This window comes from Herpailurus yagouaroundi, unplaced genomic scaffold (assembly GCF_014898765.1).
Source record: "Herpailurus yagouaroundi ecotype Mexico unplaced genomic scaffold, PumYag 180, whole genome shotgun sequence".
In the NCBI taxonomy this organism is placed as follows: domain Eukaryota; kingdom Metazoa; phylum Chordata; class Mammalia; order Carnivora; family Felidae; genus Herpailurus; species Herpailurus yagouaroundi.
This window is the reverse complement of record NW_024412411.1, coordinates 7,968,876-7,994,562: the sequence shown is the minus strand read 5'-3', so window position 1 is coordinate 7,994,562 and position 25,687 is coordinate 7,968,876. Positions and strand designations below refer to the sequence as shown.

General features: G+C 46.3%; 1 protein-coding gene across 6 annotated transcripts in view; it reads left to right on the top strand.

Moving 5' to 3' along the window:
* TENM4 (teneurin transmembrane protein 4) overlaps nucleotides 1–25,687 on the top strand; it is a 2,953,639-nt gene that overhangs the window by 2,813,687 nt on the left and 114,265 nt on the right. For 5 of the 6 annotated variants that reach the window (XM_040489706.1, XM_040489709.1, XM_040489712.1 and 2 more), the window contains 3 exons: nucleotides 9,610–9,795; nucleotides 17,676–17,702; nucleotides 25,155–25,301. In XM_040489706.1, the coding sequence (XP_040345640.1) occupies nucleotides 9,610–9,795; nucleotides 17,676–17,702; nucleotides 25,155–25,301 (360 nt within the window). The remainder of the gene's footprint in view (nucleotides 1–9,609; nucleotides 9,796–17,675; nucleotides 17,703–25,154; nucleotides 25,302–25,687) is intronic. The other variant, XM_040489711.1, reaches the window with a different exon arrangement.

Genomic DNA, 25,687 nt, shown 5'->3' with positions numbered 1-25,687 from the left:
TGAGGCAGAGAAGGAAGAGAAGGCGTTGGAAGGAAGCAGAGAAGAGCCCACCAGTTGTCTGGGAAGTAGCATGCAGTTTCAGACACAATGAGATGGTCAGTTCCTAACATTTAATCAAAGACTGGGAAATTGGGCCCAGACAGGCGTAGTACTAAATAGTGCCAGAGCTAAAGGTTGATAAACCAGGAGCTGGCAGCTTTGTAATTTAGTAGAATTTCCCCTGACAGCCCCAGAACATTTTCTATCAGAATTGGAGCTCTTCAGTATGTAAATATAAGCCCTCCTGAAACTGGGCTTCAGAATCAGGTTTCTGTTTGGACGCCCAAGCCGATGGCTTGTACACAATCTCCGGTTGTCTTCCTGAATCAAACCGCTGGTATATAACTTGTAATTTTAAAATAATAACTGCTCTCTGAATGGAGATTTTATTTACGTTTTACAGAGCTTCTTCATGTATATGCTTCATGATTTATTCAGACAACAAATAAGAATCTTGTGACACTGCAGATGGTATTGTTCCCAGGGAATCAGGGTTCAGAGAGCCTGGGGGACTTGCCCAGAGACACTCTGGGAAAACAAGGATTCAAATCCAGCCATCTCGGACTTCAGAGCCCGTATTTATCCTCTACATAACTGTGCCATTGGCCATTTCCAAGGTTTATGCTGATCCCTTTGATGACTCAGGTATGAGGTTCACAAGGTATCAGTTCATTGGATACCAGTGCCAAGAACCATGTAAACTGGCAATACTACAAGGGTTCGAGGAAAAGAGTCATTGCTTTCAGCCGGGGTGATCAGGGGGCTTCTTGGAGGATAGCAGGATTTAAGGTGGGTGATGGAGGTGGGTTTGAGTTGGCAGAGATAGAAGGAAGAGACAAGCACCTTGCAGCATCCCATTGTAGAAGTCAGAGATTTGCAACATGCACAAAGATGCGACAGCACATGGCATTTCCAGGGAAGACCTGTAGTTTGGAGTGGCTTTGCTTAGGATATTGGTGGCAGTAGTGAGAGGGAGAAGGGGTGAGCGAAGTTAGCAGGCATCCAGTCGTGAATGGCCTCGGAAGAGTTTAGGTTTTATCTGTCGGTGGGAGCCACTGAAAAGTTTTAAGCAGAGGTGTGACATGTGAGGTTTGATTTTGGAAAGCATACTCTAACACTGGCATGCAGTTGGAGGTGCCAGGAGGACATCTAGGTGGATATGTCCAGGAGCCAGTTAGACAGGTGGGCACGTGATCGGGTGGAGAGATGGGCCTTTCATAAAGGATAGCAGGGCCGGGGGTCTCTGGGAAGAGGAGCGAACATCACTGTCTCTTCAGTTCATCCAGTTGGGCCCTTTTGTGGGGTGTAGGTAGTATTCCAGCCCTGGCCAAAACCCCACATCCTGGGCATGTTCTGTGGCTTCTGTGCTCACCAGCCCTTTCCTGCCTTGTTATCCTTCTGCAAAGTCAGACCCTATTTGGAGGCCTCCCCCAAGCTCAGTTTGAACTCCTCCAATCAGGACACCTGATACCCTCCAATTAAGATGAATGGCAGTGGCTTACTACTTTCTGTGATAGGTGCTTCGTGAAGCTTGAAATTCTGGTCCTGGGGGAATAGGTGTGGAGCGTGCTATGCACCAACATCCTGGAATCTACTTTCCTGCTTGGTTTGAAAGCTTCCCGAGCTCCTCCAGTGAGGTGAAAGGCCATGTGGTTTCCAAGGCTCATTAGCTTTCCTCCAACTAGATCTGTGGGATGGAGCAGTGGCTGGGAGCAGCGCTGACCCTCTGGTGATAGAGATGGAAGTTGAAAAGCACGGGAGAGTGGCTTGGGTTTGACCTCAATGTCAAGGGGACACTAATTGCTGTAAGGAAGTCAAAGGCTCCTTTCCTGTACCTTCGTCCTCTTCTGGCTGCTTCTTGAAACCTGCACTGAGACTAAAAAGCCATCTTCCCAATTTAGTGAGGAAAGGAGGAAGGGGGGGGTGTGCTACATCGAAACCCTTTTGTTCAAAATATACAGATATCTGTCTACGGGAAAGAAAGGTACCTTGTAATTACCCTACTGTGTGCTGGGCATGGTGGTAGCTTGGTGCTCCTTTACACATATGGGTAGACTTCAGTTCCTTGAGCCTAGAGATAATTTAATATAATATCTGAATCCCCAGCCTCTAGGAGTATCTGGCACATAGTAGGTGCCCAGTATGTTTTTAAATCAAGTTCAGGATTCTGGCAGCTAGGTATCATTATTGCCATTTTCTAAATGACAAAGAGAAGGCTCAGAGGGGTGCTACATTTGTTTCCCAGAGCTGGGAAGTAGCAGAGGAGGCCCTTATACTAGCTTCTGTGAATCCCAGCCTCTGTTCTGTACAAAATGGTAGAACCTTGATGCAGTCAGAAGATACATTTCCTGTGTAAGACTCACTGGGGAGTGTAGAGATCAATCTGGTGACGGGAGGGCTCTGGAGGCAAGACAGACTAATTACCCTGATAAAGAAAGGTTCGTGTCAAGTGCTTTGGGAAGGCAGGAGGTGAAACTCTTGCCAGATGGAACACTAGAAGGAGGCTTCAAAGAGGAGGAGCCAGAACTCAAAGCCAATGTAGAGTTGAACGTTTGAAGATTGAGGTAAAAGGGGAACCCAGACCACGGAAACAGCTTGTACAGAGGCACAGAGGAGGGGCCACAGTGTGTGGTAAGGCCCCGCTTCAGCCATTTGTCTAGCTGGCCCCTTATGTGACTATTTCCTAAGTCAGCCATTAAGTTCTTGCTCAAACACTGACACGCATGTCCCTGTGGGACGACAGACAAGGCACTCCTCTCTTCCGGCCCTTCATTTTCCTGTCTACAGAATGGCTAGAGCATCTCTGAAGTGTCTTCTTATGCTCTCATCACAAAAACTGGTCCTCTAAGTTTTTCTCCTTGTTTTCTCTCTTACCCCTAAACCCACCTGAGGGAAATGCCCTGGTCAGAAGCAGGCCACTTCCTGCCCAGCTCCAACACCCTCCTTCTCCATCATTTTCCCCTAGTCCCATGGTCCTTCACCTCCAGCTGTTCTCCTTCATCGCTCACAGCTCCCTTGTCTCTACCTGGGTCCATATCCACCTTGCAGAACCCAGGCCCATCCCAACCACTCACCATCCCTCAGCTTACAGCCTGCTTCTGAGCACTGAAAGCCAAACCACCTCATGCTCATGATCTTTAGCCTTTCCTGGGCCCTTCCAGCTGCATCCTCCTTATACTTTGGGAGTTATTGCTCTTGTTCCCCGCAAGGGCTCTCTAAATGTCCTCCTCTATCCGTCAGCAGAGATTCCGACCTCACTGAGAACATTGAAGCCATTGGTAAAGTGCTTTACCATTATCCTGGCCTGTCCCTTAAATAGGTCCTGGCCCGCATATCCCTCCCCAGAAGATGAGGTGCCCACAAAGAGCTGTCCCTCAGATTGTGCTCCAAATCTAGTCCTCTCTAGCTGCTCAGAGGCGCCTCGGTTGTTCACATCATCCCCTTGCTCTCCCCAGAATCATTAAACTCTCCCTTCTCCTGGATCTTTCTAGCCCATAAACATGATATAGTTGCCATACAGTGTTTACTCTATAAAAGATGTGTATGATACTAGGCACATTGTAAGGTGTCCATTTAAGCCTCACAGATGAACCTGAGATATTAGTGTATAAACACTATTTTGCAGAAGAGAAAGCTGAGGCACAGAAAGGTGCAGTGACTTGTCCAAGTCACACGATTGGATGGCTGGATGCATGGATGATAGCTGGATGGATGGATGGATGGATGGATGGATGGATGAGTGATGGATAGATGGATGATGGATGGGCAGACATATAGATGGATAGATGGATGGACAGATGTATGGATGGATGGATGAACGGACAGACAGGCTGATGGCCTAGTGACTGGATAGATGATTAGATGATTGGGTGGATTGTATAGATGGATGGACAGATGGGCATATGGAAGGTGAACAAACAGATAAACAGACAAACAAAAGGAAAAGTACTTAATATGGTAAACACTGGGTCAGGGTGAGGAAGGAGACTCTGACTGATCTCAGAGATCCTGTATTCTAGCTGGGGCAATGACCTAATATGTAACTAACAGTCATTGAAATGTGTCACGTTACAACTGAGGTTTCACCTCAACTTGGTCACACAAGTCACAGGCCAAAGAGCTGTGTTAATCATAGCCACCTGTCATTCTAGCTAAGTTACCTTTGAGCCAGTCACTTAATCCCTCCAAGCTGTTTCCCCAGCTATGAAAAAGTAATGAAAATACCATTGCAGGGCCATTGTGAGGATTTAATGAGATATTATTTGTGGGCCACCGGCAAGGCTTCTACATTTTCTCCTTATTTCTGCTTCAATAGCGTGGCTTAGCCTTAACGTGTACCAGAATTTCAGAGAAATTCCTGAGCTGGGCCCTAATTCCGAAGAGCTAGTGATAAAACAGAAAATCCTAGCAGGAATCATTTAAAATTATTTAACCCTCTATTAAAATTTCTTAAGGGCATTCTAAGAACCTCAAGGCCTAAGCAAAATAGAACAATTTTCTCTATTATCCCTTTTAGTGCTAAATACGGACTTATTAAAGGACTTTCCAGGAGGTCACATGGGGCCAAGACTCTGTTTCACCTGCCTCTGTTCCTTGCTCAGCAGGAAAGCCCACAGATCCTTGGGCGGCGACCCTTGCATTCCTCACTTGTGGCAATTTTGAGCATCTTTCCAAGTCGCAGAAATTTTATGAGAAAAATATATGTAAGTCTGTCCCTTTAGGGGAACGCCACAGCTTCCCGTACCAGCTATTTTAATGAACAGGATTGTAAAATAAGTCCAGACAAATTAAAACATGGCTGTGCTAGGTCCCAGGCTTCATCCAGGCTCGTATAGGGATTAACATTTAATGAGAGGAGCCTGGAGCAGCTTTTTCCCTTATGTATACCCTTTGGGGCACAATTAACCAATAGCCAAACCTGCTATCTTTCCCTACCCTTTTCACTTCTTCCTCATGTGCCTACTCACTTCCATGTCATGGAAGGAGAATGGGTATGACATGGGAAGCAGTAGGAAGAAAGGTGTGCATGCGAGTGTAAGGACTGAGGCGCTTTCAGGTTACAGAGTTCTCAGTCAGAGATTGCAGCTGAGTTTCTAAGAAAGTTAGGCACAAAGGGGACTGAGCCCCTGTGCAAATATATCTAACTAACTCTTGTACAATATGACCCTGAGACAGAGTCAAGCCCAAGTAATTTAACACCTCTTCCGTGAAGTTTTGTTTTTTGGGGTTTTTTGGGTTTTTTTTTTTATTCATCTGTTTTTTCAACAAATATTTGTTGAAATCTCATGTTGTGCCATGCCTGGTGCTTGCTGCGGGGGGACCAAGATGAGAAAAAGCTAAAGCCTGCCATTAGGTGAGCTGTTGGTCTGGAGAAAAGACAGGCATGTACAGGGGTGAGGCAAGGCAGAGGTGCAGAGGGGAAGAGCTATAGGCATGGCTTTCCCTCAGAGAAGAGCTAATGTGTTCTTGGGCCTGGCCTGGTTCATCTCCAAGATCCTGTATGCTTCAGTCAAGAACTTTACAGGCTTAGAATCAAAATTGTAAGACAGCTTGGGATTTTCATGAGATTTCAAGAGGAAGCCAAGGCTGTAAATACAAAAGGCTTCTTCCTGGGTTTCAATGGTATTGGCCAATGGTGCCATGCAAGGTAACTAGAGAAAGCATACCTAAATTTTGAGGCTGATCACTACAAAAGCTAATATTTTGCTCTTCAAGAAGATGCTCCTCTTCAAGAAGTACAGCTCTGATGACACAAGAGGTCTTCAGTCCTCATCAATGAGTTGTGTTCATAGCACAGCTTACCCAGGGCCTTCCACATGCACCCTTTTCTTCCATTATCACCACTCAACCAGTGGGGGACCATTATTACTCTCCTCATTTGGGGAGTGCAGAAGTATGACCCAGATTAAATAATTCTCTGAGGACCCTACAAGGACCCAAGGAAGCTGGGGAGTCAGAATCGGAGCCCAAGTCTACCCTACGGATTGTGTTCTCCATAGTACTTCAAAGGATTCCTCTCAGGTCCCAGCCCCTCCAGCTATCAGCCAGAAAGCTCTGATGTGTATCAGGTGAAGGTCAACAGGAACTTATCAAATGCTCACTTGTATTGGATATGTCACAGAGTCAGAATTCACATCCGATGCTCTGACGTCAGTCCAGTGCATATGCTACTACACATCATTTTCTTTCTCACAAAAGTACGTGTGAGCACAATTTATTATACCCTGACTACGTGCCAGACGCTATGCTAGAAGTTTTACTTCTGCACGTGTGAACTCGTGTAACTGATATCAGTTATGTCTGTCTGCCATGCTAGAATGTCAACTCCTTGAGGTCAGGAAAGAACCATGCCTGGCACGGTCACCATCAGATCCCATTGCTGTAGGGTTGGCACGTAGTGGGCACATGAGAGAGGAGACAAGTGAGAGCAGTTCCTACACCACCCTGTCCAGTGGTTAGTGTCATCCCTGGCTTACAAGCAAGGAAACTGGGATTGGAGAGGAGCCATGACCCACATTTCACAGAATCCCACTTACATCACATAAAGGATAGATGAGCTGTCAAAGCGCATTCTTCAGTGCCATCCTATTTGGTTTCCAGCAACCATTCTGGGAAGTTCTATCTGTTTTCATGTCAAAGCAAAAATCAAGAAGGAAAACGAAAGCAGTTCCTTTTATATCAAGGACAAAAAAAAAAAAAAAAAAGAGAGAAACATAAGAAAAATCACAACAGGACCTACAACTTGAGACCAAATGATAAAGTAGCATCTCTGGTTTCTGCTCCCATCAGGAGTCAGTGAGTCTCCCACGCAGGCGGAGAGGCCATCTGCAGAGGGGAACCTGAACACTGACAGGCTGTGTTCCCATCAGTTAGCATCCCATAAACATCAAGGTCACCCTGTTCAGGCCCCTTGCATTAAGACGTGTAAGAGCCCACAACCCAGCTTGTAAAAGGCTGATGGAGAGGGGCCCAACCACCAGGCAACCTCAGCTTCATGCCAGGAGAGCGTGTCTGGTGTAAAATGGTGAGGAAATGCTGCATTTGGATGGGCAGCCCAGCAGTCTCCAGATGACAGAAGTGAGACTGAGTGTCTGGGAAATTCTGCGGAGGGGATCTCATTTCATTTCACATATATCCAGGGGCTGACTTGGATGTAACAAAAGATAAGCAACAGGGCCAGGAAAGGAGACAGACCCGCTGGAAGAACCAGGAGGTTCCTGCAGAGGAGAGCCTGCCTCTTTGCTGATCAGTTTCCTTAATCTTAAAATGTCTGTCTTGCATATTGCCCTGAGAATTGTCAAAACAAGGAAGAAGCACCAGGGGAACCGCATGACCTTGTAGAGTTCGCTCATACTGTCTGGGTCTCAGTAGCCTCACCTCTAAGAAAGATAGTAGCTGGGTGTTCTGACAGCATTGTTGTCGAGGTTAAATGAGAAATTGCATATGAAGAGTGCTTTGCAAACTCTAAAACCTGATAGAAGTGTTAGTTATTAAGCCAAAAATGGCTCTCCCACACATTACCTCATTTGATCTAACACCACGTCCCTGTGAGATGGTGAAATGGGAATTTTTTTATGCCTGTGTCACAGACATAGAAAGCGAGGCTCAATGAATTTCATAACCTGCAACCTGCAGATCACCCAGCCAATAAGTGACAAAACAAGAGTGGACCCCAAATCTATCTGATCCTAAAATTCATGGTTTTTTACTTACTGTGTATAAGCAAGAAGGTGCAGCAGGAACAGCTGTAGATTATTTGGATACCCTTTGGATTCCAACATCAGTTTGTGCTTTGTCTGGATTGTGATCTCCCAGAGGATGGAGATTATGTCTAGTTTTTCTCCGTATTCCTGACACAGCCACAGTCTTCAGCGCATAGTAGGCATGCATGCAGTACTATCTGAAGAATTAATGATCAGTGTGAATTTATTGATACATACTGTATATCAGGCACCCTCTGAAGGGATGCTTTCACCACCCCCATTTTACAGAAGAAGAAAGCAAAATTCAGCAATGGAATAGGTAGCCTGAGGTCACATAACTGGCAGAACATATATTTAGAATCCCATCTGATTCTAAGTCTTATTTATTTATTTATATATGTATATATGTTTATGTATATATATATATATATACACATACACATATACGTGTGTGTGTATATATATGTATATATATACACATAATGCTTATTTACTTTTTGAGAGGCAGAGAGAGACAGAACGCAAGCAGGGGAGGGGCAGAGAGAGAGAGAGAGAGAGAGGGAGACACAGAATCTGAAGCAGGCAGGCTCCAGGCTCTGAGCTGTCAGCACAGAGCCCGACGCGAGGCTGAAACTCACAGACCACACAATCGTGACCTGAGCCGAAGTTGACAGGCTTAACTGATTAAGCCACCCATGTGCCCCTTGTATTTAGTTCTTAAACATTGTAGCCATTGCATTGTAGGTTGATATGAAAGGTCTAAGCCTCTGCGATCTAATTTTGATTTAGCTCCTTTTTCAAAAATAGCTAGACTCTTAGTAGCTTCTAAACCAGAATACAGCTTGGAAGATTCCAAGCTGTCGTGGGCAAATGCAGCGTGACACAGTGCCAGTTAATTTAGTTGGAAAAAGAATAAAAGCGTTGGGATTTTCATTTGAAGACAGTGGGGCCTCGAGGCCCAGACTCCAGGCAGGGTCTCCATCACAGTGCTGGCAGAGAGCATCAGTGGCCACAGCTGCTCAACCAGTTTCCTAAAACCTGTTTCCGAGACTTCACAACCTCTGCCTGTGTAACTGTGAGGCTGCCACTGGCCCCCAGCCGAAGCGGCTTGTGAATCGGGCCGTGTGTGTTTCGTGCCGACTCACAGGCCTTTTGTGAAGGGCTGGGCAACCCCTCTCTGGCTGTGAGATGGTCCCCCAACTCTTTGCTTTGGATCAGAAGGGCCACTGAGGTGGTGCTTGGAGTGGGAGTGACAGGGCAGTGTGTGGAGCATGGAGCACAGGTGGCAGAAGCACAGAGCCACCCCCTAGAAAACACACCAGGGTGCGGGGCACTGGCCTCCCTTTCACCCCACCTCCATCGCAGTCAAGGCCAGAATGAAATGCAGACCCCAGGCTCCCTGCACGTGCCCAAGCCAGATCCACAAGCACTTCACTTGGCAATGGGGGACTCGTCCTCACTTTGTTTTCACACATAACCAGTTTTTAATTAAATTTGACTTTTCCTCACATCTGTTTGGAAGGCCCGTCCCCGTTGGAGGTGGCAAGCACAAGAGCAGGGACAGGCTGGCAATAGGGGAAAGCAAACAGAGCAGAGCCCTCCAATCCGCCCTATTTTGGTAGGGAAACGGGTCAGGACAGGCTTTTGCCCGGAGAATTGTTCTCATCTGAGGGTCACACTGTTCAGGGAGATTCGACTCCCGAGCCTCACAGGAGACGGGGTGGGTAGCCACGTGTGACCCTTGTTCCCAACAATGACTGGCTCAAAACGTGTTTTGTTTTTCTCCCCTCCCTCCCCGTCTGCCCTCCCCCCGGCCCCTGGCCCCCCCTCCCCCTCCTCCCCCCCTCCACCCTCCTCCTCCCCACAGAGATCTGTGCTGCCGACTGTGGCGGCCACGGAGTCTGCGTGGGGGGCACCTGCCGCTGCGAGGAAGGCTGGATGGGGGCGGCCTGCGACCAGCGGGCCTGCCACCCGCGCTGTGCGGAGCACGGGACGTGCCGCGACGGCAAGTGCGAGTGCAGCCCCGGCTGGAACGGCGAACACTGCACCATCGGTATGGCGGGCCCAGGCCCGGGACCTGCTGCGGGACCTGCTGCGGGTGGCACGCTGCCTCTGTCCGCATGTGGGAGCTGGGCAAAACGTCCTTTCATCTGGCGACATTATGGTTGGCCTTTCCCAGCATCAGTTGGACTTAAGCTCACAACTGGCCATCTTTAACCTTTTCCCTCCCAGTCTGCATTTCCCAGATGTCTGTTAGCTGGTTCGCGAGCCTCGCTATTTACCCTTCCTGGGCCGGACGCGGTAGGGCTCTGTATTAAGAAGCCGGGGGTCAGGAATAAGGCACATGACTACTACCACTTAGCAGCTAGCTGTGGGCTGTCCCAGTGCCTCTTTGAGCCTCAGTTTGCTCACCTATAAAACGGGGATCATATAGCATATAAAGAGCATAGCACAGGCTGGCCCATGGTACAGTGCTCAGTAAGCGTGGCCGATATTATCAAATTCATGATCTGGTTGGGAGCGCTTGGGCTTAGCTCTGAGGCCCCCACACCCCCTGGCCACCTAGGCCAGAGCTCTGAGAGAGGCCTGGAATCCTGGAGAAAGCTTCCCACGGGCCCCGGCACCACTTCTGCCTCCCATTGGGCCTGGCTCCGTCCCTCCCTCCCCTGTCCTTGCTTCCATCCAGTCTGCATTGGTCTCCTCTGTCCTCTCCTGGGGCTCCTCCCATGGCTCCTGCTGAAGCAGCACCGTTGTTGGCAGCTCTCGGCACAAGCTCATCACTCCCCTCCCTTCTTCCTGCCTTTCCTGCTGCTTTTGTTGATTTTAAACACAGCCAGACGTTTTGCTTGGTTTGTTATCCTGGAAAGAGCACTCACCAAAAGCTCTTTATTGAATCAACTGGTTTGTGTGTGTGTTTTAACTTCTTCCCCTTCCATTTTTTTCAAAAGGAGGGTCTGTGATCAGATGGTGAGCACATGGCTTTGGAAGGCAGGATTCCGGGTGTCTCTCTGACTCTGAAAGTCACCTCTTGGGTCTTACAGAACCTGGGAGACAAGCCCCAGATCTTTTGGGGGACAAAGAAATTTGGAGCAAATGGAGCCACTGCTCTCATTTTTCTTGGGCTCCATTCCTTTTGTTTTGTGATCTGAAATTAGTCTGTATTCATCATTCCCCACCCCCACAGCATCACTCTGTTTATAAATGGCTGTGGGATTCCTTGCACTTATTAATAAGAATGGCTTCTAATTTTTGATTATTTACAATGTGCCGAGCATGTGCTCAGGGCTCTAACTGCATTATTTCATACTCCTGCTCCCAACGGTCACCCTGTGAAGACACACATATTATTTCTTCCTTTTCAGGGACCTGAGGCTTAAGGTCACTTAGCTTTTAAGAAGTAGAACTGGAACTTGAGGCTTGGTTTTCTGAGCCTTTGTGCCCAGGCTCCTCACCAGCTGCTTGCTGTGCAGTCTTCAAGGCAAAGCCCAAATTTGCTATGGAGGCATCTGGCTCACCTCCTTCCCAGAGGCTGTGCCTTCTCATTATGAGTTGCAAACCGGGTTTGCCTACCCTGTACTCTTAACAGAGCCATCCTGGAGCCAACGGCAGCCCTTCCTGCTTTGTCCCTAGCAGAGGGTGCCACAGTGCACAGTGCTTTGTCCCTAGCAGAGACTGCACACTTCTGGGTGGCTTCCTCATATCAATGTCATCCTACCTTACAAGGATCCTGGATGTCCCTTGATGAGAAGTGGCCCTAGTCACCCACGGGGCCCTCTTCCTTAAACCCCACTTTCCCTACACCCTCACTTTCACCATGACTGGGAACAGGTTGCTCTTTCAGTCTGCCAGCCCAGAAGGGGGCCTGTCCCTCTTAAAACCAAAATCAGAGCCCAGAGAGAACGCATTCTGTTTTCTATCACTTGCTTACAGAGTCCTCAACTCACCATACCAAGTTCCAACAAGTTTATGGATGTCAGACTTTCGTAAGATAAGAGCATCTCATCTTAGTCAAACGATGATGAGGGATTTCAGGAAGTTCTCCCTCAGCTCAATCACAGATGATTCATGACAGGGCTGGTGGGCAGGCTGTGCTGTGTCTAGTGTCTTATAGACGTACATCAGCCTGGCCTGAAGAATTTCCCATTTGTTTTGATGCCAGAAAGTCAAACCATCCCACCCCACTCCCACCTGCCCTCTCCTCCCCTGCACACCCAAGTACCCATTGTCACTCTTTAAGAGCCAGCTCCTCTCTGGGATTGCAGATGCTTTTTCTCCTCCAGATAAGAAATGCTTCCAGGTAAATGCGCATGATTCAAGAGGGAGGCCGACAGTCCTAAATACCAGAAAAATGTCACAGGACATTGAAGAAGTAATGGACTAAGTCATAGTGGCTCAGATGAAAGGACGTTGGCTCAGAATTCTGTTACCTTTCATTTTGTGGTGAGCATTTCGTGTGTCTCTGTCTAATCTCCCTGCATGGCAGCTTTGCTCTCTGTGGGTCTCTGTCTGTGGCCAGCTGCATCCCCAGTGAAAACCCAACACCCTAGCGCTGAAGGAACCCTTCAGTAACCTTGTCCGGTGTAAGGGAAGGAGGGTAGGAGATGCAAATGAGGGAAACAGCAGCGGTGCCTTGGTTTTCCTTTTGGAAGAGAAATGAGGAAAGACCCCTTTCTGACCATTGATGGTGACAAGAAGCACTTCCTTCTGTTTCCAGGGAACTTCACTCCGTTTCAGGATCATTTAAGAAAAGACAAAAACTGTTGATGTGAAGAGTTAGAAATCCAAAGTGTTAAATGTTCTCTTGTTATCAGATTTCATGACTATACAGTAGGTCACTATAGCACAGCTAGCTCGTGTGCTGGAGCTTAGTGATGTCCCATCCCAGAGAAAAAGCTGGGATCCACAACACTGATTCAGAGACCTCCATACAGTAGAAGCAAGAGCAGAGGGACTGTTTATTTACACACCACTGCCCTCTGTAAACAGGAAAGAATGATATGATTACCTGCCAGCTGGCATTAAACAGTAAGACAAGTCTGGGCTCCTTATGGTCAAGTCCCCGGCAGAAGGATCTCTTCACCCCAGTGGCATTTCCTGGGGCAGATTATTATAGTAGGAATTTATCTCTGTGCAGAGGCGTTGGTCCATCTTTTCTTTTATGGAACTACTTAATTTTTCTCAAAAGAGCTTGGTTTTGAGAGCAAAAGGGAAATGGACAATGGCATCCTCTTTAATGACCATGTTTTTGTCAACAAGCAAGACTATTTCACATTGAATCCTAATTCCTTCTCTTAGGAACTGTCTCTCTGCATCTTGGCGAAAGTCCCATGGGCAGACCACATGGCCACTGGCGACTTCATTTTCTCCCTCTGGGGATCACAGAATGGGGGTGCCCGAGAAGGCCTCTGGAGGAATGGCGTTACAGCCTCCTCCTCTACTGCCCACAGACCTGCACACCCAGCATCCCAAAACTGAGTTACCCCAATCCTAAATACATCCCCCAAGTATGAAGAGATTTTTCTTTTTCACTCTCACTCGTCAATAATGCCCCCACTTGCATAGATGAAACCCAGTTTTCCTAATCCAGAAGTTAAGGTAAGATGAATTGATGCGGCCCTATTTCTCAAGTACGTGGTCAACCCAGAGCCATAAAAAGCCTATTTTGTGATGTCTCTTCCAGGAATTTCATGGGTCTCAAGTCCGGGCCTTGACCTCCCAATTCTGTAGAGAAAGCTAAAAATCATAGTTAAATTTGAGAAGGTGTCTAATTTTTTCCTATTTCTTTGAAACCAGTACTAACATTTTTGGTCACTTTTATGATAGTTGTTTTATTCACTTCAGTGCCCCCTTGTCTTTAAAGTCTCAAAACACATGTGGGAAATGCTAGCTTCTGATTACATTTGTAAAATTCCAACCTTGACCCCAAAGCTGTGATTGTTCAAGATGCCAGATACACAGAATTATTTACTAGGCTTCAGGAGAGCTGTCCAATCATATAAATCTGGATTCTTAAACAAATCCTCCTCTGGGAGTAAAGATCAAAATAATACTCGGATGATGCAATTACTCCAGTGAGCAAAGCCAGACTTCACGATGAAGAGAAATTATAAAGAAAGGCCACAAAATCTTCTGGAGTTCTTTGTCCACTGTTGGCTGATAGCTCTCAGGTTTCTTGTTTGTGATCAGACATTCCTTAACTGAGAGCTTATAAGAGACCAACAAAGTTTCAGTGCTTGTATGACAACCCTGTGCTTGTCCTTGAAAGCACTCTCTCACAACAGCACCCGTGACCCGAGAGGACAGATGCTGGCAAGGACAAGAGAAAATGGACAGGCCTCTACCCCACGTTATCGGAGCAAGAGCTTGGTTCATCAATGGTTCTGGGGGATTTTAGCCCACAGGTGGTAGAGGTAGGAAACTGGAAGGAGGTTTAATGGGCTTTGTGCGTCCCTCTTGGGTTGGTGCCACTGGCCACTTACTCATTGACCCTTCATCCAAAGAGAGAAGGGGATTATTGTATCCAAGATCCTAACAAGAACATCTCTTCAGTGGTTTGTCAAACATCTAAAGAAGGTCACACGATCATAACCACCCTAACCATCACTTGCTATAATGACCCTTGTTTAATCTGGCCTGGTGTGTATCAGCAGTACAACAGTTAGAGTCAGCAGGGGCTCCCGGAGGATAAGAATGAAAAGCCTCATGCCATGTTCTCCACAGCCTTTGACAGGGGGCCCCTGAGGCTTCTTGGGATTACCCTCAGAGAAACTTTTGGAAACTTATGTTGGTACAAGCGAGTCAAGGAAAGAGGTTTGCATGTTGGAGGCCACAGAAGTGCTAAAGGTATCTAAGCCCTCACAGACTCATGCCAAAGGCTCAGAGTCTGTATCATGAATAGCTGTATGCCACCACTATCTCTAGTTTCTTGCAGAGTGACAGGAATAGAGACAGAGCATAAGAAACATTTCTCCTGAAGAGAAAGATGAAGGAATTTGGTGAAGTCCTGAATCCACCACACGCAATGCAAACTCATGGACTTTGTACCTTCTTTTCTGAAAGTTACTGTTTGAAAATCGTGATGGATTCTTAAGTGACTACGTTCCAGGGCAAACGTACCAAGATTTTCAAACAATAGAAGCGTGAACAACAGTATGGACTCCTGCATATCGCTTTTATAAATAAATGGCATTGGACTTCAGAGATCCCAGCTATCCTTTCCATTTTTAATAGCCAGAGACAAGGAAGCTCTACTCTGTTCCCAGAAAACTTTGGGATTTGGTACTGGCTGGCCATCATCAGCTTTTGGACGCACAGTGTGGCTCAAGATCACTGGGTACGAAAGGACAGAGTGGCTTGTGGAGCTGGAATTTGAGGTATCGAATGCCCACTTTTGTCTTCTGAAACCCACAGCATCGGTTGCAACCTGAGTCTGCCTCAGTCATTTCCACTGCCTGTTGTTCCGGCCCCTTCCCTCCTTCCCCCCCCACTCTGTGTCCTGGGAAATTAGTAAGCATTTTTTTTTTTTAATTTTTTTTTCAATGTTTATTTATTTTTGGGACAGAGAGAGACAGAGCATGCACGGGGGAGGGGCAGAGAGAGAGGGAGACACAGAATCGGAAACAGGCTCCAGGCTCCGAGCCATCCGCCCAGAGCCTGACGCGGGGCTCGAACTCACGGACCGCGAGATCGTGACCTGGCTGAAGTCGGACGCTTAACCGACTGCGCCACCCAGGCGCCCCGTAAGCATTTTTTAAAGATATTAGAAACATATTGACTTTTAAAAGAGATCATTATTACTAAATTGTTCCTAAAAGTGAAATGGCAATAATAATAATAATAATAATAATAATAATAATAATAATGAAAGAAATGGCATTAGAAGAGAGTTCTCTGAAGTCAGCCCTTAGGCTTGGGAAGATTAAGCCGACAGAGTAGAGGTAATCTGTACTCGTCACCACAGCCAGGATATCACCCTTAAGTTTGGAGATGCGCAAGGTTATTCTTGTGAGAGAACTCCCTCAAAGAGGATGCTGCATGATGGTGTGGCCACCTGGATCCCGCTGATGGTGTTTCCCTTCCAACCCTGTGAGAGAAACTCCAGTGCTTCTGTAGCTGGGTTCAGTTATGACAGCAGTCTATGCTCATGACGCTCTGTGAAACTCCACAGATCTGAAAGCTAAGCACACCACCTGAGCCAGGAGGTCCCGCAGATGCTGTATGTGATGACATATTGTGGGAGGTGACGTCTGAGAAATTTTAGATCGCTTTGAAAATCTAGATGAATGAGCTTGACTAAAACAAGCGTGACAGATTGAACCGAGATTCAAGAAAGCCTTCACCTTCACCAGAGATGTTTCCCAGGCCGCGCTACCTGTGGGCTGGCCCTACTTTTCATTGCTCAGCCTTTCACAGCTTTATTTATTCACTCTTGCCTTAATAAGCCATTCTCCTCCACTTTCCTTTCTTGTATCTTGTGATCTCACAGACTCCGTGGCATCTGTAAGCATGAAGGGGAAGCATACAGGCCCAGTTAAAACCTCCTCTTCCCAATTTTCCACTTGGCTATGCAGCCTTCCGGAAGCATATTTCGTCTTGAAACAGAGACCGTATGGATACCTAAAGTCAAAACGTAGCCTCTCATCCACCAGTCTTTTGAGGCAAATATATATTGATGAACAGCAACGATGTCTATCCTTGCCAGAGGACTGAAAAAATAAAATTTATATTTTTTCATGAGGGGAGTAAGAATGTTCCACCAGTTTATAGAACCCCAGGGCTTCCAGATAAGGCCCCACCATGCAGTCCAGTCCTACTTCTGTGCTTTAGATTCGTGTGTGAAATCAAGCTGAGGGTGGAGGCCAGCCTGACGGCATCAGGCCCTTCAGGAGAGGGCCATTGGTCTGGCCATTGTGGGGGTGCACGTAGGGGAGCTGTCACGAGAGGGCTGGAAAGGAAGCTCCCCTAAGGGCTACGACTGCAGCCCAGGTGGGGAAGATGAAATGATGCTACTGATTTATGCTGGGAACAAAGGGGGCACATACATGTACTGCGAGGTTTCTTTCAGAGCAATGTTTGACACCCATCCTCACAAGATACGCAAAACCTTAGATTGCCAAGTAAGCCAATGCTTGGATGCAACCCCTCCATTGGAAAACAAAGCCAACATCATTCTGTCTTTTAAGGTAATGAGCACTGAGAAGTGGTCAGGTTTTCTTTTCTTTTTCTTGTCTTTCACGGTGGCATCCATCGACCTGCACCTTACATTCTGTGTAAGATGCACAAAGGAGAAATGCATCTTACTTGGGACACCAGGCATTCTGCATTCAACTCTATGTGGGCACATGTGTCCGTGGAAAATTCCAGAATGGCAAACAGATAATCTAGTGGTATATTTGACCAAAGACTCAACCCACTTCCCCAGCCCGTATCAAAGATGATTCCAGTTTTGCATAGCGAGAAGTTCCAGCTCCCTGGGAGCCCCTCTGCCCAGACAGGGTGCCCTTGTTCTCATGCAGCTGCTTCCCTCAAAGGGAGGTTGGGTGCTGCTCCGGGTGGACAGAGGGCAAGTTCTAGTTTTCCATAAAGTGGAACAAACCTGACAGAGCAGGAGCATGGCCACTTTTGCAGCTCTCCATCCTCCTTTTTCTCCTGTTTTCCCCATCCCTATGTCTTCTTATATATGATCACAATTCCAAACTCCTGGATCGTAGACTGTATTGAAGTTCCTTTTGGCCCTTTCTGGAGAATGTGCTTGCTCTCCCTCCTCCTCTCTCATGTCATCTTGTCTTTGGTTTTATTTTCGCCACCATGGCGCGTCTGTCCCAAACGTGGGGTGCATCCCCTGTGTCTCCTTAGCACCCGGCATGGTTATGTGGCAGGCAGTATTGCACTTACTTGATCCTACCTTAAATGTCCTGTCTTTTATTTCCCAAGCGCACTATCTGGATAGGGTAGTTAAAGGTATGGTCTTCCTTCCTCTATTTTCCTATTGTCTTCGTGTGTGTGTTTGTGTATGAGCATAAAAGAAGAAACGTGTATATAAGAAATGTATATACACCCCATAAAGCATGGTGTCGAGATGCTGCCACATCCCCAGCTTTGTCACAGCATCCACTACCCAGAGGGTGGGTTTTTGGTCACACGGTGGTTGATATACCTGGAGTGTCATCCTTCCCCTTAAAGCGCTCAGTCTGTTTGTGACATCACCATTGTGCTGTCCTCCTTCCCTCCCCATACACACATACGCCACTCACTCTTTCTGCCCCATCTTACGTCACCCTAGCCATCCCTTACACAGACCCTGGTCCATCAGAATTAAGATGCTGAGGACCAGGGTGGGTGGCCTGAGAAAAGAAGGGGCCCCAGAGCAAGCTAAGGAATCTTAACAACTACATGACTTTGCTGTTGTCGTGTTGACTCATCCAACAGCTGCATGCGAAGCACCCACTGGTGCTAGTGCTACGTGTTAGATACTGTGATAGGCTCTGGAGAATTGGGGAAACAGACCCCTGACCTCAGGGAGTGGATGGTATGTTTGTTTGGGTTTTTTTTTTTTTTTTTTCCCTTTTCAGAGAAGCCCCAAGTTTGGTAAGTCTTATCTTTGAGGAGTGTTCCCTACAGGCAAAGTCATTCCATTTTAAACATCTTAATTAATTAGGTAGTGCCTAATTTTCCAAATAGGCCTTATTACTCTAAGAATGTGTCTGAGAAAGATTAGGTATGTGTGTACCTATAAAAGGCTCCGAGCCCCCTGAGGAGAAATACCACGCCATATTCGTCTTGTTGTCCCGAAGTCGTGACACATCACCCGGCACAGAATATGTGCTCAGTGGTTAATGACAAATACTTCACTGTCAGACTGCCTGAGCCTGAACGCCAAGTCCAGCAGTTAACGAACTGGGTGACCTTGGGCAAGTTACTTAACCTCCCTGCACTTGAGAGTCCTTCTAAGATAAACTTGATAACAGGATCTACCCCCCTAGGGTGGGCATGGGGATTGAGCCAAATAATGAATGTAAAGTGCTTAGCACACGGGCAGGGATGATGCTCAGTAGATGTTAGCTATGCTATTTTATCATTATATTCTTATTCTCACCCTTAATTTGGAGGACTTCATTAGCCAGACTAATTTTTGAAGTTGTAAAGAAAACAGCTAAATTGGCTTATAATAAGAGATAGAAACTGCTATTTAAAAACTTATGGAAAGGGTTTGGGGGAAACATAAATGACTGAATACTTTCCAACTGGAACATCTTTGCCAAATACAGCCAAGGTGTTACTGGGGCCCATGAGATGCATGCCTGGTGTTGAGAAGCAAAGTCCCTTGCATTTTATGTGCTGGTCTTCAACAGAGAATACAATCATTCCAGCAAAAGAGAGTCGTATCTGTGAGCTTCTTTGAAACAGGAATTTATTTCACACATAACCATTATCAGAGGAGTCCTCAGCATAGATTAAATTTCATAATGTTAACCATCTATTTGGTAGAACTTTCCCTACTATGTGAATTTATTTTCATACCCATCTAGTCTTAAGCAAGCCCTTTGGGTTTTTGTAAGGGAGCAGATGTAACTACTCTCATTTTATTGGAAAAGGACATTGAAGTTGGGGAAGTTGAGAGGCCCACTCTGGGTCACATTTCTAGTAAGTGGCAGAGCCAGGACTTTGAATTTCCTGACCTGATCCATATTTCCAGCATTCTATCTTCTGTCACCTTTCACCAAAAATGTCCCATAGTTTCCAGGATTCTTCCTCCAAACCATGTCTTCCAAACTGACAGCCTCTCCAGGAAGTGATGTATATCCTCTCTGAAACCACCCGTTCCGATCTTTAGTTCGGAAAATATCATCAGACCTTTATTTGGATTAAGCCAATAAATCATAACTTGCTTTAAAGGACAGATGTTCTCTACCAAAATCTAGGTTTGAGCCAGGCCACCATCCTGCTGACTTTCTGGTACATTGGGTACCAATCCTGAAAAAACAAAAAAGAATTTAGAGACCCGTACAGCACAAACTCAGGACTTGTTAGAGTACCATGCAGTTCAGAGATAAGCTGGCTTTTGCTCTTTGTTTTCCAGTTGGGTTGGTAGAGACTAAAAATACAACATGCACTTAGCGAATATGTTGAATCCTCCTAAGTGCCAGGAAATGTGGATACCATACAACAGAAATGCTTCCTACTCCTGTATTGCCAGCAGTCTGGCAGGGAAGACACTAATAAAACAAATAATTCCATTGACGTGTGATGAGGGTTATGACAGGTGAATTCCAGGGGCCAGTTATCAATGAGACCCCCCAATTTAGGCAGCACCTTGTAGACCAACATTGTGAACTTCAGCAGAAGCATAGGAGAAAGCCACTACAGGTTTTTAAAAGCAGGATAATGACGTGATTTGGAAGGATCCATCTGGCCATATTGAGGAAAAAGAATTGAGGGGGAATCTTTGGGGGCAAACAGAACAGACCAATTAGGAGACTATTGCCATCATCCAGGTGGGAGATGATGATGACCTTATCTAGGGAAGGGAAGTGACTGTGGGGACAAAAAAGGACAAGAGGACCAGAAAGAGAACCAGAAAGAAACGGGACGTTTTAATACATGATAGGGATATCACATAGCCCCTTTGCCACATAACTAAAAACTACCTTCAAGGATTCTGAAAGTCTTCTTGTCATACCTGATGCTAGCTTCAAGGGGGACTTCTTCATCGGCTTCAGCAGAAGGGCTGAAGATAAAGTGGTCCCTTGTCATTTAAAGGGCATCTTTTCTTTTGAAAAGCTTAGCCCTTCTCTAAACCTTAAAATTACATTATTTTGGCTCTAGCAAATGCCTGATGTGAGTCCTTCCAGAGGGGATTGTTAATGTCAGTTGGGTTCCCTGAATTATTGATGAGTTTCAGAGCTGGTGGAATTAATGAGCGTTAGTGGTGGGTAAGGAGGCATATTGCTTTAAGAAAGTCAGCATGTCACCCCCGAGGAGGCTTCCTCATGCTGGCTAATGGGGGTGTGATTACTCCAGAAGCAAACTGCTGACTGAGAGCAAACCTCATTTAACCCCCAGGTACTCAAAGTCCCTCTGAAACCCTGAGACTGATAGGACAGTGCAGACCCTGAGGGTAGAACTTGGTGCATTTGAAGAAACTAACTGTATTTAAAGCATTCCTGTGATTTCACGTGTAGAGCTGACCCTCCCCGAGAACACCTGCCCCTCCCAGGCAGTCTCCAAGCAGCGCCGAACGTGTGCGCTGAGCATCGTGTGCTAAGAGGAGCTCACTAGAGCAGGGGTTCCCAAAGAGGGGTTTTTGGAATAGAATGGTTCACGTTATTATAAGTGGTTATGGGGGGAAATGTTCTGAGGTCAAACTGGAGAATGTTCTGAAAAATAAGCAAGTTTCTTTATTGTAAGACTTCTCAGAGCCTTTAATATATTAATATTCCATGTGACTTTATAGAATAAGAACTAGGATAAAATAGCTTCCAAATTTGACCACAGAAGCTTGTTTTTGAGGACCTCATAGTACTAGCATTGTACAAAATTCACTTTGAGAAGTATCGTTTGAGATTATGAGACCCATTTTAAATCCTTCCTGGAACAAAGTAAGGTATAGGTAAATAGAATATAACATAATTGAGGGCAGAGGATGATACATTGAATCTCTCTATGCCCCAGAATTAACACACACCTGCCTGGCATCCAGTGGGTGCTGAGAAAAGTTTGTTTAAATTGAGAACAATATCATCAAAATTGAAGTTGCTTTGACCCTCTCTATTGGGTCAGCTGCACCAGAAGGACCTAACACGTCATCTCATCTGAACCTTCATTTTATAGATAAGAAAATTGAAGCCAAAAGAGGAAGAGTAACTTTCCAAAGATCCCACAAGTTAGGCAGCAGGTACCAGAACCTAGGTCTCCTGTCTTCCTCATTGATTCATTTCAACAAATACCCATCAAGTATGTGCTGTGTGCAAGGCAAGGGAATAGGTCCAAAGTTGCCTTATGGTGGTTATAGTCCAACGGAGGGAATAAGCATTAATTGCAAAATGAATAATTTACATATACTTGGGACGCTGGCTTCCAGGGAGGACAGAGCACCAGGAAAGCATGAAGTGGTGGGCCTGCCAGGCTGGGACCCGTGGCCTTGAACCCATCTCACTGCCTCTCAGGGAGATGCATGTTGACTCCCATGACCACATTGCTGGCCTTGTCTCAACTCTCTTTGGCAAGATTCGTATTTATGAGGACCATAGCTCTTGACCCAAAACTGAGACAGTGGGGACTGGCAAAGGATTATTTCTGGTTTGTGAATTTCTTAGTGAAGTTATTACAATGTTAAAGCTAATCAATTCAATAATAATAATAATAGCAGCTCTCATTTATTGAATGCCTGCTTATGTTACCCATAACTGTGCCAAGTAATTGACATACTTTATTTCGTTAATCTTCTCACCAACTCTTTGAATTAGGCCTTACCTCCATTTTACAGATGAGAATACTGAGGCCTAGAGAGTTAAATAATTTGCCAGTCATCACATGGGTAGTAAGTAAAAAGGTAGTATGGGGATTTGTACTGAAGTCTGCCCAGTCCCAAAGTCCACACCATGTTACAGCAAATGGTTTTAATTTAAAATTTAGGATCAAATGGTGTGAAATTGTAACTGCCTTAGAAAACCAGGATCCGAAAAAATAACAAAAAGTTATTTTAAAATAGTATGTGTGAAGTGTCTAGCAGAGCGGCTAGCCACGGTAGACCCTCAGCAGACGGCAACTGTCGTCGTATTACCATCCTGAAGCCTCTAAACCAGGCGTTGGCAAACTACAGCACACAGGCCAAATCTGGCCCATCACCTGTTTTCGTCAATAAAGTTCTATCAGAACACAGCCGTTCATTTATAAGTTATATCTGGCTGCTTTCCAGCTACAATAGCAGGTTTGATTAATTGCAACAGAGACCATGTGGCTCCCAAGCCTAAAATATTTATTATCTGAACCTTTACTGAAAAAGTTGTCTGACTCTGATCTAGACAAGTGCTTCAGGTTTCTGTGTTGCCTTTCTATGAGCCCTGTGTATGATTATGGGTACGACTTATGATACTGTGTGCCCTTTACTCAAAATAGAAGGTGAAGAAGGTCAGTAGAAGACTCAGATATTGTGTTCAAGCTGTATGTCAGACTCTGTCCTTCATGCATACACTATCTTATTTAATCCCATGAACAGCCCCATTTTATAAGTAGGCTGAGGCTCAAAGAAATTAAATAAGGTGCTTGGGTCATAAAAGCCACTGAGTGACGGAACCAGACTGATAGGGCTTCCGGGTCCGTGCTCTCGCACAAGGGGTGTTCTTTGTATCTCACAGGAGGCTACATCTTGGAGCAAGAGAAAGCGGTCCACTACCATTCTTAACAATTGGACTCTACTTCCTCCAAGACTGATTTTGAATACAAATGAGGCTCAATTGAAAGGCAATCCCAGCAGGATGGATAAACATTTAAATGGGACTGACTGGGGAAAGAGGGAGTCTGCAATGGTTTTGGCCAGGAAAGGCGGCTGGTCAGATCAGGATGGCTGGGTAATCACCTGCATGCACAGCACTGCTCCTGCGCCTTTACGACTGCTTTCTCGATCACTTTTGGGGTGACCGTGCTGGTGGCTTCCCACCTTTCCCAACAGGCTTCTGCTGTGCAAAGACCACAGCACTGCTTCTAAACTTCTGGAAGGATCCTGCTAGGCTTGGAGTGCATGGTCAATAAATGTTCCTTCCTTTGAATGACAAACACCGTGGCCAGATGGATTGGTTGCTGTTTGAACATCTCAAATACAAAGGAACGTGCTCCTTTCTTTTACTTTGCAATAAAAGGCAACTACCAAAGGTCCTTGAAACACTAAAGTTTTATATTCTAATTGATGGTTCACTCAGTGAGTCCGTACCTTGGCCTACGTCTTTTACTGAACAGCTACATTCGCGTTTGTCCCATTTAAGAATAATGGGCCAATTTTCAGTTACTCCCTGGCAAAATTCAGTCGGTAGCCATATTCGTAGCAGTCTGCTGCTCATAATAATGAATTAAGTTTTATAGATGACTTTCGCGTCCATACCTTTCCCTGAGACCGAGCAGGGGTAGAGAGAAAACGCAGAAGGCATGCCAGCGAAAGCTGTTTTTTGATAGCTGCTCTGAGAAAGGAGCTAGCGGATGTTAAAATGAGGACTTGAATGAAAACCAAGTGGCAAAATAGAAGCTGAAGTGAACCGTGTAACTTAGCAGATTCTCAGGCATAGATTCCTGAGCCCCAAACTCAGAAGGGTTTCAAAAGGTGGTAATAAAAAGCCTGTAAATCTACCTGACAAGTAATAATAACTCCCCACCTTATTTGTTGGGCAAAGCAGAACCGAGGCAGAGTCTAAACATTGCCTGACCCTTCTTGATGAAATCACCCGAGGTTCTCCCAGACAGATGGTCACTCCTGTATCAGGTTCCCACCATATTTTGTACATCTCCCCGAGGGCACATAGCAGTGAAATATTTTGCTTATACAAATCTGTCTCCTTTGATAGGCTGCATGCTCCTCAAGAATAAGAGCTAGGTCTTATTCATCTCTATACCTCCAGGGCTGGCCTAGAGAAGGTGCTTAATAAATGACAGACAGGCACACAGATGTACAGATGAACTACATTAGGGAAGGGCAGCTTGCCTGTACCTGCATTTGCAAACACAGACGGCACTAGTTAGTCTGTCTTCATGGTAGTCTCCGGGGCTTTTATGCATGCCGAACCCTCTTCTTAGGGGCTATAGATAAGATGGGAAGCAAGAGACCTAAGGACCCTTCCTCAAAGCAAAGACAGCTTAGGAGAAAACAGGACAAAGTAAATGAGAAGCCTAGGGTCCAATACGATTGACCCAGTAACCAGTGCTGAAAAAAGCCTAGCCCTTTTAGAATGAGACCCAGCAGTGCTGAGGGAACATGAGAAGTATACTGGGGGGGATGATCGCTTCATTCCAAACAGCCCCCCAGAAACAGGAAAGATACACAGGAGTGAACATGGAGCAAGGATCAGGCAAAAGTTTCCACCACTCACATTCTGACAGGCTCACATCCACTGACCCACCCTTGGGAATCCTGATCACTTTTGAAAGGGAGGATTTCAGATGCCGAAGGCGTGACTTTCAGACCTACCCCCAGCACTTTCCAACTTCCTCACCGTGCGGACCTAGCAAGTCCTTTCGCCTCTGCCTCTCAGTGGCCCTCTCAGCAAAGGGGCAGTTCCTAGCGATCCGTCTTCCCCGGGTGCCAGGGGCATCGATATGCTGAAGGATGTGAGAGCATTTTCCAAGCAGGCAGGAAGAGCATGAGTGTGTGTGACTGCAGGTGGCTGCGGACGATCAGACCTCGATTCTGCGTGCTTTGCCTTGCAGAGGGTTGCCCTGGGTTGTGCAATGGCAACGGCAGATGTACCTTGGACCTCAACGGGTGGCACTGTGTCTGCCAGCTGGGCTGGAGAGGAGCGGGCTGTGACACATCCATGGAAACCGCCTGTGGTGACAGCAAAGACAACGATGGAGGTAAGGCTCCGGCACCCAGGGGCCCCATGCAGCTCCAGTGGGGGGTCAGGGTGAGGCCACAGGGCGGCGGGTGGGCATTATCGAGGCCACAGACCCCTGGCATACCAGCTGTCCAGTCTAGGAGGCCTGCAGGGCAGGCAGAAAACTGCACATGTGGTCTAAGGAATAAGTACATATCTCCACTTGTCCCATCTTAATTAATTTAAATGAACTAATGTAAATAAAATTAATTGCCATCTGACAGCAAGTGCAGGGGAGAAGGCATATGGAAGAAAGAATTTTCTAGCAACTCAATAGTGGGATGATTTACCTGGCAAAGTCATGAAGTCCCCCTCACTGGAAATGGACAAGAAGAGGCCATCCAGTTTTGTGTTACAAAAAGTGGC